This window comes from Biomphalaria glabrata, chromosome 10 (genome assembly GCF_947242115.1).
Source record: "Biomphalaria glabrata chromosome 10, xgBioGlab47.1, whole genome shotgun sequence".
In the NCBI taxonomy this organism is placed as follows: Eukaryota; Metazoa; Mollusca; class Gastropoda; family Planorbidae; genus Biomphalaria; species Biomphalaria glabrata.
Genome location: NC_074720.1, coordinates 39,711,957 through 39,733,330, shown reverse-complemented (window position 1 = coordinate 39,733,330; position 21,374 = coordinate 39,711,957). Strand labels below are relative to the sequence as shown.

The 21,374-nt window shown below is 37.7% G+C and overlaps 1 protein-coding gene and 1 non-coding gene across 2 annotated transcripts; one reads left to right on the top strand and one right to left on the bottom strand.

The window, feature by feature from the left end:
* Positions 1–4,732: 4,732 nt before the first annotated feature.
* Positions 4,733–21,082, top strand: LOC106066029 (uncharacterized). The gene is made up of 7 exons (XM_056043461.1): positions 4,733–4,867; positions 7,192–7,298; positions 8,033–8,171; positions 12,293–12,430; positions 12,961–13,401; positions 16,504–16,649; positions 20,687–21,082. The coding sequence occupies exons 1-7, from the start codon at positions 4,759–4,761 to the stop codon at positions 20,903–20,905; spliced, it is 1,299 nt and encodes a 432-aa protein (XP_055899436.1). The 5' UTR covers positions 4,733–4,758; the 3' UTR covers positions 20,906–21,082.
* Trnar-ucg (transfer RNA arginine (anticodon UCG)) lies at positions 14,583–14,655 on the bottom strand. Its single transcript has one exon. It is a non-coding gene; the product is annotated as a tRNA-Arg (tRNA).
* Positions 21,083–21,374: the final 292 nt, after the last annotated feature.

The following is a 21,374-nucleotide window of genomic DNA, read 5'->3' as shown; positions in this document are numbered from 1 at the left end:
TCTCGAACTTCGCAAGATGGTTGTAAGCTTTGTTTGCGAACATTGGAATAACTATGGCGACGCCCTGTCCGTTGTTCTTACTCAGTCATACACGCTGCTCGACACTACGCTGCCTACATGACTACTTCCGGCGTTTATGGTGACGAGGCTGAAATTGTGGCGGTGTCTCAAATACTTCCCGCTACTATCACTATCCACTTCCGAGAACGCCCCCATGACTCTCCTAGAGTTTACAATCAGGGTCAACGTCTTTCATTATCCCTGCTATTTAGCGGTCCTTTGGATCATGGCCATTACGCAGCAGCGCCCTGTGTGACGCCACCTTCGAAGAACTTTTCCCGTTTCACTGTGCGACATGAATGAAATCTAATTATTCATTTACAAAGTTGAGCTCACAGTGTTTCCTAGAGCCTAAAGTTTTGATGGGGCAAATGAGGCATTGGAGGGGAGGGGGGAGGGGGCAACCCTTTGCAAAAGAACTGGTGGTGGCGGTGGTAGCGCTGTTATAGCCTTCATGACATTCTTTGCATTGTTCGCATTCATTCGACCAAGCCAACACTCACTAGGAAACACATAGGCACACACGCTCAAGTTGGCACGCAAAAGCCTAAACCAAGCTTTTTCCTTAACGGAACACTTCGCACATTTTGAGTATTTATCGGAACACTTTGCATTTTTCAAAAAAGAAAAAAGATTAATTCACGTGGTGGCCTACTAGTTAATTAGTCAAATAGTTGGAGCAACACCTACTCAGGCCTCGCTGAAAACTAGTGTTCCGTGGAAAACAGTTTGAGAAACACTGACATAAACAGAAAAAACAAACAATTGTGACACGATGAGAAACATTACAATTGGAGTTTCCATTGCATGCTTACAAGATGGATTAAAACAACTTTCTATTAACTTGAGGGTGGGTGGGGGTTAACTGATGACTTGGACGTAGGCAAGGGGAGATGATTCATGTCAATGTAAGGTAAACAAAGTTGTTTCTCTTACTAAATTATTGATGGAGGTCTACCCGAAAATTAGCAAGCTTATTGGCGTATCCGGTGTAAAAATGCATTATGGACGCATTCGTATGTCAAAAGTGAGGTATTTTAATAAACTACATATATTTGTTCCCTTTTTCATAGTTTTCCTCCATTTGTAGCACAAATTAATTTTAACAAAGCTTAAATCAACTCACTCTGTCTGTCTGTCTGTCTGTCTGTCTGGCCAAAAGTATTTCTTCGACATCCAATCTCGGATCAAGCTGAAATTGTGCACAATTATTTCTTTTACTGGACAACACAACAATCAATTTAAAAAAAAAATTATCCAATTAGTTAATTAACTATTGGTAATAAATTACTTTGTTTGGTATCTCAATAAAGGGAAATAAATAGTACTTGACTGAAGTGGTGGTAGAAGCTGAACTAGTCCCCTTTATAGATTGTCTCATCAGGCTTATTACAAACTTTCTTACATGCCTGGTCCAAACTTAATCGATACATTTAATGTAAGCTTTTTATTTTAAGTATTTTTTAAATTTATAACTCAACAATAGTAATCTTTCAGAATAATCTCTCAAACCTAATCTCCCAAACATTTGTTTGGTTTGTCTGTTTATTTCTAAATCTCTACCAAACACTCTTTTTACTTTTTTTTTTTTTTTTAGGATTTTTTTCATTAGGCTCCTTATATCGCCTTCACATTTCTTCATATCTCTCTTCTTCTTTTTTTTTTTTAAATTCATTTTATTGCTTAAAAAGCAAGTGTCGGAACATTTAAGAAGTGTAAACAAAGAGAGGGTTACTGTGATTACCTTTAAGTCTGAAAATCCCCCCAGGTTGAACTTATCGGTAAGTTTTACTTTCAAATGTTCTATGAGCCTGCTAGGCCGAGGCCACTCGTTATAGAATGCCTCAGGTCTGAAAGACGTGGCAACGAGCTATTGGTCTAATCTGCCCACAGATTGTGACGTTGCAGGTCAGTGTTCAGGCTTTCGATTGGTTTCGGCTAGGCGGAAGGTATAGTACTCTTAAGTCTGCAAGGCAACGCGAAATATAAGTTGTGTCAAAACCTTCAATAACAATTGCCTATTGATTTCTGACGATTCGATTTGCATAAAGCAAATGTTTAATACAGTATTGATCTATGTTATGTGTCTGAGTGAGTGTATATATGTGTGTGTGTGTGTTGTCGTAGGTAATGTGTGAACGAATTAAACAGATGTAGCCACTGTTCAATGTTAAATGCACTATTCTGGAACCAAACGATGCGGTCAAACCAGGACTAAATATTTAATCTGACAACATTCCCGATAAGCTACAATTACAGATTTTTCACACAGGGCGGGAAAAAACTATAAATAGTTTGCTTTTTTGGTGTGTATCCGGTAATTGTGTGTGTTCATCCCGTGTAGTTTTGGTGTGTATCCGGTAATTGTGTGTGTTCATCCCGTGTAGTTTTGGTGTGCATCCGGTAATTTTGTGTGTTCATCCCGTGTAGTTTTGGTGTGCATCCGGTAATTTTGTGTGTTCATCCCGTGTAGTTTTGGTGTGTATCCGGTAATTTTGTGTGTTCATCCCTGTAGTTTTGGTATATCGGGTGCACAAATGACTAAAAGTATTGAAAACCTTTTTTTTTTTTAAACGCACTGGATTCCAATCCAGGTTGTTTTTTTTTGTGTTGCTTTTTGCAATGTATACATCTATCCTATAACAACTACAATCTTTCTGTATACATGAATAAACAAGAAAAAATAAAAAGATTCTTTAAAAAAAAGCTTATATTAAGTGTGCTTGTGTTAATTAGTTTGGATCAGTCATATAATTAAATTTGTAATAGATCTCGACTAAATATACTAAATCTGAAAATTAGAAATTGTTTTTGTTTAGCGCATTTTCATGCTATTAGCGTTCTCAATGTGCTTTGACGTGATGGGAAAAAATGAGGAGGGGGGGCGAAGAGAATAAGGATACTGAGTCTTGAGTTAATGTTACCTTGATCGCTTTTTAAATGCATAAAAAAAAGGCTTGACTTATACCACCACATCTTTCAAGTACAACTTCTTTCCCTTGTTCAACACCAAACAAAATTATTTTTTTTTACCAATAGTTAATTAACTTATTTTTTTTTATTGATTCTTTTTTTTTTGTCTGGTACAAGAAATACTAGTGCAAAATTTATTTATGATCCGAGATTGGGTGTGGGAGAAATGAACGTGTACAAACTTTTTACCAGACAGACAGACAGAGTGGATTGATACAAACTTTGTAAAAAAAAAAGCTTTCGACTCCCAGATTGTTATGTCAACATTCATAAATAGCACAATCTCAGCACAATCTCAGCACAATCTCAGCTTCAAAGATTTTATTCGAAACGACCAGTTTGAACAACTTACACGAAATTATAAGTCCATTCTTCAAGCCATTAAAACTGTTACTAAGTAAACTTCGACTTCCACGGCCATAAAGAGCTCTGTTTGTTATGGTCTAAGAGACGGCCCTCTCGTGTATGCCAAGTCTCTTACTGCCTGGAGAGCTGAATTTATTATAAGGCGAAATGCACTAACAGTACAAAATAATCAGAGCAAAAACTTGAGACACCTAACATGTAAAGTGATAAGGCTACCTCTTGTATTTTATTTGTATTCAAATATTTCTTTATCTTGTAACAAGTAATCGGACAGATCTAAAAGTATTCTAACTCTAGAGCAGCGGTTCTCAAACTTTTATGCTCGGCGACCCCTTTATACAACCACCCACTGTGCCGCGACCCCCCCCCTCCCCCACGCAAACATACATACAGCAATAAATGAATAGACAATAACAATCCATATTTTCGATTATCTTAGGCGACCCCTGGCAAATCGCCAATCGACCACCAATGGGATCGCGACTCACAGGTTGAGAACCCCTGCTCTAGAGTAACCTGCAAGACCGGGGTAGTACAATTGAAGGAATAACGCCATATTGATTCAAGATTTGTCCTTTGACGACAAATATGTTTCAGGGGAAACAAACGTGTCAGTGGACTGGCATGAATAACAAGAGTTATCTCGTTCTAGTTCAGTCACCACAAAAGAGGTTTCTATTTCATTTATGTTGAACCCTGTATTATCTCCTGTTTGGGAAACCACTCTTTCCCCTCTCCCAGGATGAGAACTTGAGCGTACAAGAATGAGCCATATTGTTGTTTATCAATGTAAGGTTTAGAGAGAGTGAGTTCTTAAGTGCTCGGAAGATTTTGATTCTTATTAGAGCTTAACCTACGAGGACATTTGGTACAATCCATGCCTGACCATCTTGCCATGCCTGACCAACTTTCCATGCCTGACCAACTTACAATGCCTGACTAACTTACCATGCCTGACCAACTCACCATGAATGAAAAACTTACTATGACAGACTAACTCACCATGCCTGACCCACTCACCATACCTAACCAACTCACCATACCTGACCAACTCAACAAGCCTAACCAACTCACCATGCCTGAGCAAGGTAGCACCAGGAAACATGTTAAAGAAAAACACAAGAATGACGATGATAAGATTCAAACCTGTGAAGTGTCGGTTTCACATTTCAAGCTTTTCATCTCCCAGACAACTTCAGATAACATGTACACAAGTCAGACCTACTGACTCACAAATCTACTTTCATCGTCCTTTCATAATGTTATTCTTCCTTTATTCTCCCTTTAATCTTTCTTTTATTCATTTTTTTTATGTCTTTTTAAAGATCAGAGGCTGAGGCAACATTGACGTCTGGCGAAATGCTCACAAGAAAAAAGAAAGTCACAAAGAAGAGTGTCTGTCTGTCTTGGGATCTATTTTATCTGGGCTGGAGTTTACCCTTGATAGGATGGATCTTGTGGTCTCTACGTGAGTACTGATACATCATACTCTTTAGTTTTATGTCTGAGCTAGATTGTCAAATTGAGAGTCTAGATTACAGGCAAAGGTGATGAGACAAAAAAAAAGAATAGATAAATACATGTAGGAAAGTGAAATAGATAGATAGATAGATAGATAGATAGATAGATAGATAGATAGATAGATAGATAGATAGATAGATAGATAGATTGATAGATAGATAGATAGATAGATAGATAGATTGATAGATAGATAGATAGATAGAGATAGATAGATAGATAGATTGATAGATAGATAGAGATAGATAGATAGATAGATAGATAGATAGATAGATAGATAGATAGATAGATTGATAGATAGATAGATAGAGATAGATAGATAGATAGATGGATGGATGGATAGATAGATAGATAGATAGATAGATTGATAGATAGATAGAGATAGATAGATAGATAGATAGATAGATAGATAGATAGATAGATAGATAGATAGATTGATAGATAGATAGATAGAGATAGATAGATAGATAGATGGATGGATGGATAGATAGATAGATAGATAGAAAGATAGATAGATAGATAGATAGATAGATAGATAGATAGATAGATAGATAGATAGATAGATAGATAGAAAGATAGATAGAGATAGATAGATAGATGGATGGATGGATAGATAGATAGATAGATAGATAGATAGATAGATAGATAGATAGATAGATAGATAGATAGATAGAAAGATAGAAAGATAGACAGAGATAGATAGAGATAGATAGATGGATGGATGGATAGATAGATAGATAGATAGATAGATAGATAGATCGATAGATTAGATAGATAGATAGATAGATAGATAGATAGATAGATAGATAGATAGATAGATAGAAAGATAGAAAGATAGATAGAGATAGATAGAGATAGATGGATGGATGGATAGATAGATAGATAGATGGATGGATGGATGGATGGATGGATAGATAGATAGATAGATAGATAGATAGATAGATAGATAGATAGATGGATGGATGGATGGATGGATAGATAGATAGATAGATAGATAAATAGCAATTGTCAGACTGGGTCGATTTAATTTCTGCTTTCGTCGTCTTTGCCTGTGGTCTGTGGTAGTGTTTCCCAAGACCTTTGTAAGAGTTCTCAAAGCTTTTCTTTCAGAAACCATCTGGTGTTCTCCAGAATTCTAGATTTTGGTCTACAGATCCATTCATGGTGAATAAATCTAAATTTAGATCTAGAGATGAGTGAAAAACATAATAACACCTTATCACTTCTATAATGCCTTTTATATTACAATTATTAAATGTTCATCATTCTAAAATTGTTTTTTCAACTATTAATTGTTGTGAAGTTTGCGTTTGTTTCTATGGTGACGGTGCGAAGTGGTAAGCTATGCAGTGTGGATGTTGCAAGAGAAGCTACGTTGTCGTCAGCGGTCCAAGGTAGTGCAGACGACTTCAGATTGCTAGAGTGAAAAGACGTGTTGTTTTTTTCCGTTTTTTGGAACTCATTCATTTCACCCAAAAGTTGAATTTGTTTATTTTTTCAAAGTTTTGTTCACAAAAGAAGCTATTCAAGTTATTTCTAAGTTTATAAGTTAAACTCTAATACGCCTACAGCGGTTTAGTTGCCTAGCAGTTTGATGTTACAACACCAACAGACCATTAATAAACTTAGATCTAGACATGAATTCCATTTAAATTGACCTCCCTTTTCTATTGGTGCATCTAGAACACTCATTAAAAATTTAATCTCTTGTATAGGCTTAAAGCTAAAAGCTCGGATAAAAAATCTTTAAAAAAACAACATTTGAGGATTATTGTGCTAAATAAGTTAGCTAATACAGGGAACTAATCTTAAAAAATGAACCAATAATATTTTATCGATTGTGGCCTTAGAAGCATTTTTTTTCTTCAATGAGCGAATCCATCCATCAATGAAGCCAGAGTTATCTGTGACTATTATAATACTTACATCCCCTGAAGTTATTTTTTTATGAAAAAGTGGTGTATCTTTATGAAAAAAAAAAGAATAAATAATTTGTAAAAGATTACTTTTCAGTTCAGAAGATAAAAGAAGCAGTGGCGCAAGACGTTTGCAGGAAATATCATGATACTGAATTGTCAATATCTTTTCCAATTTTGGCAATTTAGCCGGCGAGGACGGACTGACGGACGGACATACAGATACACCACACACATTATTTTCCCTTTATGGGTAGCTAAAAAAATCGAAGTTATGATACGTGTGAGCTTTTATTTTTTAAACTATCAAGTCGCTTAAAAACAATTTAATTTTGTGTGTGTCGTTTTTATCTTTTAGCACGTCAGTGTCTGTCAGCCACAGTACCGTCATGCTGGACAAATGTCACTGTCAATGGCACAGAGTTTAAACTTTGTACAAACAGTGTCCCGAGGGAGGCAGCTCAGGTAATTGTAAACAGTCGTTCGCCAGCAGGCATTATTTATTCAAGTTAATGTTCAAAAATATTATTGCGTATCGGCTTCAAAGTCTTGAATATAACAAGAAGTTAAGGTCCCATTTAAGACCTTACGATCTATAGGGCAGATGATGTTAAGGTCATCCGTTTTTCCTGCCAACGGACAATGACAGGGTGTCATGTGGCCAGTACAACGACCAAATGTCTTTTACCTTCCCCAACTAAATATAGTTACTTATTAGAGTCGGATGGACTCAGGGACGCCCTAAAAATATTGGAATTGAAAATCCCAATCACCGAGATTTGAACACAGCACCCCAGGCTCGGAAGCCAAGCGCTTAACCACTCGGCCACCACGATCCCGCGGAGGGGGATGTAGTGGGGTAAAAATGTTCCTTATTAAAAATTGAACTTTAATTAGTTATTAAGAAAAAATAGTCGCTCTATATAAGTTGTATAAAGGAGATATTGTATTTAAAAAATGTTTTTTTAATTTGTGTTTTACTATTCATTATTTTTCTTATTCATATTGTTACAAATGACCAGTGACAGGAAGAGGTTAACGTGTGACCCCGACGAAGAAGCTCTGTAAAAAGATGCTTGAAAATGTACATTCCAGGGAACACCCGCTGCTGTGTTATCTCGTCGGGGTCACACGTTAACCTCTTCCTGTCACTGGTCATTTGTAACAATATATATATATGACATATTGCTCTCTCCAAGAACACATGTGCTAATATCAACATGACTCTTGCTGTTATATACTCTCAATATGTATTTGATTACTGGCACAAGTTACTGGCAAATAACTTTTCGAAAAACGAGATATGGGTTGGAGCTACATTCAAAGTAAATGTATCAGGTAAGTTTATAACAAAAAAAAAAAATCCAAATTAACGATTTATAGTTAGCAATTCTTAACACATAGTAAAGTTCCCTTTTCAGACATTGTGGTCTATAGGGCAGATGTAAAGGTCATCTGTTTCTGTGACCTACGGTTAACGAGGGTGTCATGTGGCCAACACAACCACCAACCGCCTTTACTTTTCCCCCAACACATGTCAGGTACCCATTAGAGCTGGGTGGACTTAGACGCGCTCAAGGATCCCGAAATTAAAAATTCCAGTCTTCACCAGGATTCGAACCCGGAACCTCCGGTTCGAAAGCCAAGCGCTTTACCGCGCCTCCAATACTTACACATGTTAAACTGGAAATACTTGGTTATAAACACAATATAAATATAGGTTTTATTTCGGAAGTAAAAACAAAATATTTGGTAAAAAAAAATCTTTGGCGACGAAATGCGAAGGTAGTTTTTAACAAAGCTTATATCAACTCACACAGGTTGCCTGTCTGTCTGGTAAAAAGTTTGTTCACGTTATTTCTCCCACACCCATTTTCGGATCAAGTTGAAATTTTGCACAATTAATCAATTGGCGTAGACAAGATAGGAATCAATAAAAAAAATAATCTAACAGTCAATTAATTACTGGTAATTAATTATTTAGTTTGATACCAACAAGGAAAACTAATGCTTCAGTTTTTACAGAAATGGCTAAATTTTGAAGGGTTTAGTCCCCTTAATTAGAAGTTAATGCTATTTCTCCCACACGCATTCTCATATCAAGTTGATACTTTAAGTAAGTATTTACTGTACCTAACCAAACATGAATAACAAAAATTATAATAATAATGACAAAATAAAAAATTACCACTTATCCAATTAATTATTGGTAACTAATTATTTTGTTTGATATTGAATAAGGGAACTAACTCATATGTTATTAATAGATATAGTTGTTAGGGAAGAGTTCTACTCCCTAGATAAGTTAAGGATTTCTTTGTACTTTGTTTAATCTCTATATAAAAACATGCGACGCGGATCAAAATGCAATAAACTTTTATGAATAACATATTCTTCAATGTCCTCCGATGTCAAACTGAAATTCAAACAAAACAAAACAAACAGACATTGTTTTTCAACATTTTGTTAAAATCATATACATGTATTTATTAAGTATTTTCAGTATCCATAAGTCGGCCTATTTATTTTTAAATAGAATAGTACACCTATTCATCACATTATTGTCTAGACTATTAATACTCTATATAACTATGCAGTGACCTCCGCCATTGATATCCTGTCCTTCTTTACAGCTTCACATCTCCATGTTGAGTTGCCCAATTCACACGTGGACATAACGCTATTATATGTGTCTCTTTCTGTGGTGAATGTTTACAGAAGTCCACACAAGGTGGCGCATCGGGCGGCCCGGAAACGGTTTCACATTCGGCTGGGAAACATTCTTGGTTGTGAAGAGCTACTTCCTGTGGAGGTCTCAGAAGTCTAATTGCTATAGAGCTTGATTTTCTAGCAAGCCATCGATCTCAACGCCACTTAGGAAATAGGTCGAAAGAATAGCGATTCTTTTAAATGTTAGTCTTAAATATAATGGACGGAACAATTGCACTTTTGTTGTGGACGTGAATTTGACATTGACATTGAGATCTTATTTTAAAGTTCAATGCACTTTGCAATGCATGTTGAAACACTGACTGAGCGTTGTAAATCAGAGTCGGGTATCAGGTTATTGCCCTTTCATTAATTTTTACAAAGCTTATATCAATTCACTCTGTCTGTTGGTCTGTCTGGTAAAAAAGTTTGTATTCCTCACAAGCCCAACCTCGGATCAAGCTGAAATTTCGTACAATTATTTCCTTTTCCTGGCAACACAAGAATCCATAAATAAAATTAACCAATCAGTTAATTAAATATTGGTAATTAATTACTTTAAATTGGCATCTCGAACAAGGGAAAGAAATTGTACATAACCGTAGTGGTGATATAAGCTGAATTAGTCTCCTTTATAGGTCGTCGTCTGAGGCTTGGTGGACACAAACATGAAAAAGAAAAAAATAGATAACTATACAATATTCCATGTTTAAAAGCTCTTCGCTAGCAGAGTGGTTATCGTGTTGGCTGGAGAAGCCTAAGAAGGTTTTAGCCCACGAGTTTGAATTCAGGTCACTTTTGTTTTTATAAGTACATTTAAAAAACGACCATCAGATACCCCGTTCTTTCTCCTTCACCCCTTTCCAGCTTGTCCGGACGAATGATAGGATCATAGCATAATGAGAAAGCTAAAAGCATGAAGTTGCGCCAAAACAAAACAATTGGTAAAAATATTTGTAATCACACAGATTTAATATTGTTAGTTTAGATCTATTACAAATTTAATTACATGACTGATCCGAACTAATTGATACACTTAATAAAGCCTTCTTATTTTTTCTTTAAGTATTTTGTTTTTTTTGTATTTTGCTTTTTCATTGATGACCACAGAGCTTTGGTAGCAATAAAACGTATGGTCGGCCCTGTGCAAGTTATTTAGGGCATTACCAGCCTTCTCTGCAACAATTTTTTTACAAAGATTTTTTATGTACACTTGTCCAGGAGCTATTAAAGAACCGAACAATAAGTACATTTATTCAGATAAGGAAATGGCTTGTCATAGACTTCAATCGAATAACGTTGAATTCTACTTAATAGACATGTTTAAATCTACTGCCAGTGGCGTAACTCCGATTGGGGGAGGTGGGGTAAAAATGTGAAAATCCCCCCCCCCCTCCGTGTCCCCATTTGAAAAGCCCCCCCCCCCACCCCCAAATGAGTGTCAAATTATTTTTTTTACATTAAATATTAAGCCAATGCCATGTTATCTCGCTATTCATGTTATGTAAATTAGTGACCATGCTGCATGTATACCACACATTAGACAATATGTATTTTATTAAGTACATTATGTCATGGTGTCGAATGTCAAAATGCAGGGGGTCCCTAAAGAGGCAAAGCCACCCGAGCACCCAAATCCCATGCTATTCCATGTCATGGAGTCCATTCATTCACTTGGGAGCAGCAAGTATCCCGTAGTCCGCAAATCTCACGTCTTAATTTATATGAACAAAAACAACAACATTTCTTTGAGCAATGAAATAATGTAAAGTAAAGAAGAGAAAGCGATAATGTAAATGCAAGGGGCGATACATTTCAATCAAAATAATTAATGATAATTAAAAAAAAAACATAAAAGAAAAGGCAAGATTGGATGAGCGTCTGGAATATGTAGACACAAAGATAGACTCACATTTTGTATTTCATTTCCTAAGACAAATTCAAACAATTGCTCTTTCTTTCCCTGTGCCGTTAGAGAATTGAATGGGTTGCCTGAATCAGCCAGGAAAACCCAACAATTTAGCGAAGTTAATTTTAAACTCTCCAAAGTGAGGATGAAATAGAAACCTGACATCCCAGTCCAACAAGCCCGCCAGGCCGATCCATAAGTGGGCCGTCATCAGAGACCCGTGGCTGGAGTGGAATGACGGTTCTTATACAGCTTGATGGCGGTTACAGAATACAAATATAGAGAAATTCCCTGTGGTTAGCTCGGCCTTCGACCGCTTGAAGTGAGCGAGCCCAGGACCGGCGACTGCGCGCCACGTAAATGGAACGACCCAACCGTGGTAAAGATCATTGGCATTATGGGACCTTCAGTCGGGACTTGGGGTGAAGAGCTCCTGTTCCACGCCTGTCCATTTTGAGAAATTCTTCTAACGGTCACCGGGTTCATGGGGCAGCCTTGCAAGCGCTCCGATCCACTAATGAACTTTTCGAATATTGTATAATAGTTGTTGTTGTCTAATAGATCTACGGGAGGGGGGCTCTATCCTGGAAAAGGGGGGGGGGGTTCTATTCGGGAGGGGGGCTCTATCCGGGAGGGGGCTAGGAAAAAGGAAGCACCTGCATATTAATTTCTAGCCATGGTCATAAATCACAACGATATAAATGGAACATAGGCCAGTACAAACTGTGATCAGGAACGTTGAAGGGTCGGCTAGTAGTAATACAGGGGCCGGATATAGCCCGTGGGTCGTTGTTTGAGTCGTCACTGGTCAAACGCAATTTTTTTTTTCTCTATGTTTCAGCCTTTGTGTGGGACACTGGAGGAACTGTGCCACAATCTTTCATTTCTAGTTTAACAAATCTATCGAAATACAATGGTATGTGTCTGAGGTTCTACACCGACCAATACCTCCTAGAGCGGAACTGTTCAGACAGCAGGGGTAAGCGTCTTTCTAGGCGTTAGAGACAGACAGAATAGAACGAGAGAGTAACAGCTTGGGATGGCATGAAATAATTGGTGAAGGAAACTCAAAGCATTGAAAGAAATAAGAAAATGAGAGAGAGAGAGAGAGAGAGAGAGAGAGAGAGAGAGGGAGAACTAACTATTCATATCTGTGAACTAGACTTATCTGTTAATAGATATGCCTGTGAGCTAGATATATCTGGCAACTAGAAATATCTGTGAACTAGACATATATGTAAAACTAGAAATATCTGTGAAGTAGATGAGCTGAAAATTGAAATGCTAATAGTATTATCATATACCTTTTTTAAAACAAAAATAGCTTAACATAATTTTCCTTTATTCTGTCATAAGGGTATAGTCAACGATAAATTTCATCCGCCAAAAATTAAAATCTTTAATTATCCTTAATGTCAATAAACTGCAATCCAGTTATAGATCTAGTATTTTCCTGGACATCTCCATTTCTTTAATGATCTCTAATGATCCTCTTTCTCAATTTTGCAGGATTTCTTTGTCAAGAAGTTACAAAAACGTCAGTATTGACGACAGCTGCCTTACAAGAGACGACAACAGGGGCAGAGTTGACAACGGAGAGCTTCCGAGACGCCACCACGCAGGGCAGCACCTTATCAAGCTCTGTCCCAACCAGCACCGCGGTAAAGACGGAGCCCCAAACGACGAGTTTATTGACAGACTCCATCTCTCGATCAAACACGTCGGCTACGGATATGACACCCCTGCTAAACGAGGCGACAACGGAAGCGACGACGACCTCGGAAAGTGCCGCTATTTTAACGGAAACGAGCTCTGACGGCTGGCCAAGCGAGACCGCTGCAACGTCATTAAGACAAGGGGAACAGAGCACAACGACAGTATCGACTATACCGGGGTCCATTGCAACAACGATACCATCAACAACTTTACTGACCGTGACGTCTTCAGCGGGTTTGTACTTGTTTACGTTAGAGGTCGTCCATTAAAGACGTCCACTAATTGTACGCAAACGTTTATCGGTCTGTACAATAAAGCCTACTCAAATTCTAGTTATTACAAAGTAACAATACTATATGCTTACATTTACAAACCATTTTTATAACAAAAATGATGAAATGATGATGACAGTCTTAATTATTTTGTACTGCTACCAATGGTTTACATAATACACACTTTTCTGGCCGTCTTCCATACATTATACTGGCCTTGGCGATTCGCAAGTTATTTTATTTTCGATCTTTCAGTTTCGGTAGGGTTCTGCAAAGCTAGGTGAATCTGTCCATTTATTTTGATGCTTAAATTCCAGTTAGCTTTTCGTAGACCTGGTATATTTGTATTTAGAGTGAGGCCGGAGTCAATGCATGCTCTTACAAAGTTTCGCGCAACACGTCCACCTCACACCAATGTTACATCCTTTTCCGAAAGCAAATTTGCGTCAAGACGAGTTTGGGTGCAGTGGATAACTAAAGACGGTCTGTGGGTCTTGTCCAGCTCTAAAGTGCTCCACAACGTTATGCTGGTAATTGCCTTTCTGTCCGATTATATTAATTACAGTGACCTTTCGCACAGGCCGCCAAGTCCAGACTTCACATAATAGGTTTGACAAAAGCACAGTGTTTACTGAATGTCACGCACACGTCAGATACCCTCTACCTGGTTTAGCCGGACAGTCAAAGCCGTTTCCAGGGTGCGGCCGCTGCGCATGTTACAGCTACTGGTAGCCACAGATGAGAGTTGGGTACCGAGTGGGGACCAAGAATGAGCCAAGCTACCCTGCCTGTTCACTAGAGGTGCTTTCCATCCTAAATACCCCACGAGAATCGAAATCCAACTCCTATTTTCCCTATATAAGAAATATCTTTGAACCTATATGAAAAACAGACAAGACATAGCGAGTTATGCAATGGCAGAACAGGAGATAGAATTTCTACAAAAATTTCTACAAATTTCTACAAAACTTTCTACAAAAATTTCTACAAATTAAAAAATTTCTACAAATTTCCACAAAAATGTCTACAAATTTCTACAAAAATTCACATTGTTGTAGTACTTCAACAAAATTTCCCTTTCGAAATTTTCACAAACCAACAACAAGAAGGCAGAAATAAAAACAATTGCTAAAAAAATATTTTCGACCCCGACGAGATTCGAACTCGCAATCTTCTGATCCGAAGTCAGACGCCTTATCCATTAGGCCACGGGGCCGTTACATGTATGTAACATGTAAGTATGACATAAGACTTCTCTCGTTAGTGGTAATAGAAAGAAAGGATGGGGATGATATGAAATGTGAATAAAATTAGAGTATTCACATTTTATTTCGTAAATATAAAAATTTAAATACACCCCCCCCCACACACACACACACTAGCGGATCCTGAGATGAACTCCTATTGAAAAATCAGAGCAGAAAGGACTCGATCCTCCCGTAGTGCTCTGGCAAGAAACCGCGTAATGCCTCTTAGCTACCATACAAGTCGACTGACTCCTCAGACACGGCGGATCCAGAGCTTTGGAGGGGGGGGGGCGATTTTTTTTCAAACCCTAACCCTAACGCCCAGTAAGCCTTAACCCTAAGCATAAGCGTGCGTACAGTATATACCCCTACCGCCCCCACCCCCCTTGATCCGCCAGTGTATCAAACTTAGGTTTCAATTATTACATTACAGTTTCGACCCCAAAAAAAAACAAACTATTCCATGCTAACAGACCTTATATAATTGAAAAAAATTGGATTGAAAAAAGAAATGAATGTAAAATTAATGCAAGATGCGAATACATTTGGAAACTTTTAAATCCCGTACATTGCATATCGTACACATGTGACGGATAGTATGAAGGTTAAACCTCAATGTCTACAGTGTACCATTGTAACTTATAATCGATTGATTTCTAAACAAAATATAAAAAAAAAACACAGGTGTCTCTCTGTTACATATAAACATTTCACATACGTACATTGATGGACGTTCTTTGCCTTTCTATGTCTCTGTTAGGGGAGGGACATTTAAGATAAGATGAGATAAAAGAAGATGAGATAAGATAATTTTATCGGTCCAAACAAATGGAAAATCAATTCGACAACTATTGTCCACCTCAGTCTGTAACAATAACAATAGAGTTGTAAACACGAAGAACATTCACATTCTGAACACACACACACCCCCACATACACCCCACAAACACACCCACTCACACACCCCACAAACACACACCCCCACACACACAACCTGCGCTTTATGAATTAATTAGGCTTCTATGTACTTCTCGGTGACGAGAGATGACCCACAAAAAAACCCTGACTAAAAGTGGAATATGGGAGTTTTAAACTTTTTCTGTTCTAGCCATAACAGAGAAGCTTTGTAGAAATTAAGTTTTATCAAATTGCAGATAACTGTAATTGGGAAAATTCTAAATGAATTTTTATATACACTTTTCACTTATTTAGTTGGCAACAATGACCTTTCAATATGGCGTCCTTGACATTGTTTATTTCAAATCTGCCAATATAGTTCGCTTGAAATGAATTTTTTGTATGCACTTATGTGACTCGTACGGCAAATTCTCTTTAGAGTGAACTAAACAAAGTTCCCAATTAGGACCAAATATAGCAGTCTTAGTCTTAAACATATTCATATGCACGTTGTGGTTTTATTATTATTATTATTATTTGAAGTTATTATTATTTGAAGTAATTAGGCAATTATTTGAAGTTATTATTATTTGAAGTTTTTATTATTTCAAGTTATTATTATTTCAAGTTTTTATTATTTGAAGTTATTATTATTTGAAGTTATTTTTGAAGTTATTATTATTTGAAATTATTATTATTTCAAGATATTATTATTTCAAGATATTATTTCAAGATATTATTATTTCAAGATATTATTTGAAGTTATTATTATTTCAAGATATTATTATTTCAAGATATTATTTCAAGTTATTATTATTTCAAGTTATTATTATTTGAAGTTATTATTATTTCAAGATATTATTATTTCAAGATATTATTTCAAAATATTATTTGAAGCATATTTCGTTGCTCTTCTCCAGGAAATGTCTCAACGACGACAGCCGCTGTCTCCGACTGCATATGCGGGTGCCAGGTGATAGATATTCCCAACAATAAAACCTTGAGAGACGCCCTGGTGGCGGAAGAAACGGAGAAGATAAAGGAGCACCTTCTGCTGCACATTGAGGTACTACCATTGGAGGAGCAAGGGTGTAAAACCTGGGTTTGCAGACGTTGTCAAATTGTCTTACAATGTTTGTTCATAGATTTGTAGTTTCCTGTTGTTCCTCCTCATATGAGAAACCAGTCTAGATGTTCCTCCTCATATGAGAAACCAGTCTAGATGTTCCTCCTCATATGAGAAACCAGTCTAGATGTTCCTCCTCATATGAGAAACCAGTCTAGATGTTCCTCCTCATATGAGAAACCAGTCTAGATGTTCCTCCTAATATGAGAAACCAGTCTAGATGTTCCTCCTAATATGAGAAACCAGTCTAGATGTTCCTCCTAATATGAGAAACCAGTCTAGATGTTCCTCCTCATATGAGAAACCAGTCTAGATGTTCCTCCTCATATGAGAAACCAGTCTAGATGTTCCTCCTCATATGAGAAACCAGTCTAGATGTTCCTCCTCATATGAGAAACCAGTCTAGATGTTCCTCCTCATATGAGAAACCAGTCTAGATGTTCCTCCTCATATGAGAAACCAGTCTAGATGTTCCTTCTCATATGAGAAACCAGTCTAGATGTTCCTCCTCATATGAGAAACCAGTCTAGATGTTCCTCCTCATATGAGAAACCAGTCTAGATGTTCCTCCTAATATGAGAAACCAGTCTAGATGTTCCTCCTAATATGAGAAACCAGTCTAGATGTTCCTCCTAATATGAGAAACCAGTCTAGATGTTCCTCCTCATATGAGAAACCAGTCTAGATGTTCCTCCTCATATGAGAAACCAGTCTAGATGTTCCTCCTCATATGAGAAACCAGTCTAGATGTTCCTCCTCATATGAGAAACCAGTCTAGATGTTCCTCCTCATATGAGAAACCAGTCTAGATGTTCCTCGTCTTATGAAAAAAAAAAAACAACAGTTCAGCTGCGTAAAATGTTCCCGAATGTCTATTTATATATTTCACTCTTTAATGAACTTGCGGGAATACCCGCTGACGTTTCTGATCAAGATAAAGATTGTCTGGATTGTCTAGACCACTCTAGAGTCTAGACCAAATTTGATTTTACAAGATAATATAACGGTCGAAATACAGTTTTCCTAGTGTGGCCTGGTGTAGCTTGTAACTCTTTTACCAAAGATATATACCAAAAGTCACATTTTCAGGAAAGCCGTTAGAGCCGTTTTCGAGAACCATGTACTCCCAATTTTATCTGACCTTTTCAAATGGAGAATTAGTGAACTGAACAAGGGAATTGGAAAAAAAAACAAAAAAAAAACTGTAATTTGTTTGATAAATAAATAAAAAAATGGCAATGTCTTTGATTCAGAAAGTATTAAAGATATGTGTAGTGCTTTACATGACCACACAAACAATTTCGCGACCTGCATATTTTGCTACCACTGATGTAGACAAAGCCGTTTTCAGTCGAGGGGTACTATTTAAGTATTATTTTCATCTTCTGCGTCTGACTTTGGCGAAGACTTTTCTTGGGGCCTCAAATGTGTCACGCGGGATTCGTTAGAAGTTGTGGCAAGTGGCCGGTGAACTGGCGTTTAAGAAAATGATGGTCACCCTCCCCCCCCCCCCCCCCCCCGCTTTCTTAAGAAACTAGAAGGTTCAGTATTACACTCAGTACAGGGGAAGCCCCAAAGCAGGCGTGCATTGTTTACTTCCCTATTACCGATGGTTCGAATCCCAAGACGATCGGGTTAGAGGCGAACACACACACACCATGTTCCTTCTCTGTACCACATCCGCCGTGCTAATGTCCCCCTTGAAAACGGCCCCTTGAGAAACGGTGTGTGGTTTTTGACGTTAATTGGGGGCCTTCTTCCACCCCCACAAGTGCAATGGACTCGTCCCGTAAATACCAAAAAAAAACGAGGGGTTTTGTTTTGCTTCCCCAACTAAGTGTTTCCCAAACTGCGTTCAGACGCGGAACCCTAATTTTCAGCGAGGCCTGAATAGGTGTTCCACAAACTACTGGAATAATTAACTAGTAGGCCATGACATGAATTAATCAAATTAAGTAAAGTGTTCCGCTAAATACTCAGAATGTGCGAAGTGTTCCGCTAAATACTTAGAATGTGCGAAGTGTTCCGCTAAATACTCAGAATGTGCGAAGTGTTCCGTTAAGGAAAATGTTTGGGAAACACTGGCCTACCGACGCCTACCGTATTTTAGCGTTTTTGTTGTTTTGTTTACAAACGAATGACAGATGTGCGGGGGTTTACTAAATGCATTTTACTCATACGGAAACTATGGACATACCGGCGGGTCTTTAGACCTAGTTCACTGTTAACATGCCAGTAATCAATAGTGACAAGCTTACCACAAGTCACGCGGGGTGTATTAGGGTGCGGGGGGGTGTACGATTTTGTTTTTACTTATTTTGTAATTTGCGCGGGGTATTCGCGTGTGCGTGTTGTACCCGTACCGGGGGAGAGGGGGTATATGCGCGAAAACATGGTAATTGTCTCTTCTAAGTAAACTCTGCGGTAAGCTAATGATAAAATACCCCCCCCTCCCCTCCCCAATAAAATTTATAGGTAACGTTTAAAAGGAAACGCCAATTTCGAACGGAGCGCGACGGTGAGGGTTGAGTAGCATTGCCCGGGAACGAGTTCTTGCCAGTTATACAGTTCTGCCAAAGCCTAAAGCGTGTAACTCTTCTTAAAGCCACAAACAACTATCAAACACATCAGTTGGCTTTTTTTTTTTAAAGACCCCTGGCGGAATAAACCGCCTTGCGCCATGGCTACTACGTCACTTCTTGTTCTAACAAGTCTCGTATAATAGCGATAATGTTATCTTATCTTATATAATACAGACGTTACTTCAAAAAAGAAGATGATTACGTCCTACGCGTCATGCATTTAGTCATGCATATTAACCAATGACTTAAATTCTGCCAAGTCACTGGTTTTCCTGGCTAGCTCAGGCAACCCATTCCATGCTCTAATAGCACTAGGGAAGAAGGAGTATTTGTACAAATTTGTCCTAGCATATGGGACGAGGAATGTGCCTTTATCTTTGTGTCTTTCAGAGTATTTTATTAAATTTTGTTTTTGTATTTGAAGATTATGGTTCAGTGTTTTATGTATTATTGCTACTTTACTTTTGAGCCTTCTGTCCTGAAGACTTTCTAAATTTAGTGATTTTACTAAAGGTGTTACTCTAGTCAAATGTGAATATTCGTTTGTTATGAATCGCACTGCTCTATTTTGTGTCTGTTCTAGTTTCTTAATGTTTTCTTGAGTTGGGGGGTCCCAAACAGAGGATGCATATTCTATTATTGGCCTAACCAAGGTTAAATAACATTTTAGTTTTATGTTCTTATTTGATTTATAGAAATTTCTTTTAATAAATCCTAATGCTTTGTTTGATTTTTTTGTAGTTTCATCAATATGTGGATTCCATGACAGTTTTTCATTTATTATAACACCTAGGTATTTTGCGTTTTTAGTCTGTGTTACTGATTTGCCATGAATAAGATAAGTGGAATTAATTTGTTTTAGTTTTTTTGTTACTCTTAACAACTGACATTTTTCTGGGTGGAAAGACATGCTCCAATTTGATTCCCATTTCTGTAATTCATCTAATTCTCTTTGTAAAATATCTGTGTCTTGTGTTGTTTTTATTGTTCTATATATTATGCAATCGTCTGCAAATAATCTGACTTTTGTTCCTGAACTAATGCAATTTGGTAAATCATTTATGTAAATTAAAAATAGTAGTGGACCCAAGACTGTTCCTTGAGGTACACCTGAGTTTACTGTTATCGGTGTTGATTTAGAGCCATTTATTATTACAGTTTGTTCTCTCCCTATCAGAAAGTCTTTAATCCACTGATGCAGTGGACCATTAATGCCGAAATATTTTAATTTTTTAAGCAAACTATGGTGGTGAACTTTGTCAAAAGCCTTAGAAAAATCTAGTAAGATAGCATCTATTTGTTCACTATTATCTAAACCTTTTGAAAAATCATCATATTTTGTTTATATTGACCTTTGACCTTACTTTTTGTTATTCTATTTGTCCTTCACCTTAGACCCTGTCTTCCTACATCAGGAAAAAGATGTCGATAATGGATAACCGCCCTTCTGCCAAGTTCGTGGGCGGAGTCGGTATCATAGTGATGGTCACTTCCTTCATGTTGATTGTACTGATGGACACCACTCACATCTTCCAGTGCTCACACAGGCAGTGCCAGAAATCGACCAGGTCAAGAAGCAAAGGAAACACACCCAACATTACTCCTTCAAATTAAGCAGCTCAAATAGTGTGTGTGTGTGTCTGTGTGTGTGTGCGTGCGTGCGCGCTTTTGCTATGCAGTACTGGAATGATCTATAGGCAACATAAGCTATAGCTTAGTGGGTCCCCGGGGGCGCGGTGGTCGAATGGTTAAGCGCTTGGCTTCCGAACCTGAGGTCCTGTGTTCGAATCCCGGGAGCCTGGGAGTTTGAATTTCTGGATTTTTTAGGGCGCCCCTGAGTCAACTCAACTCTAATGGGTACCTGACTTAAGTTGGGGAAAGTAAAGGCGGTTGGTCGTTGTGCTAGCCTGCTCGTTAACCATTGGTCAAAGAAACAGATGACCTTAACATCATCTGCCCCATAGATCGCAAGGTCTGAAAGGGAAACTTTACTTTACTTTAGTGGGTCCCCTTTCTTAATAGTTCCAGGGATACTTTCAACCATTAACAACAGTGTTTCCTAAATTATGTTCAGTGGATCCCT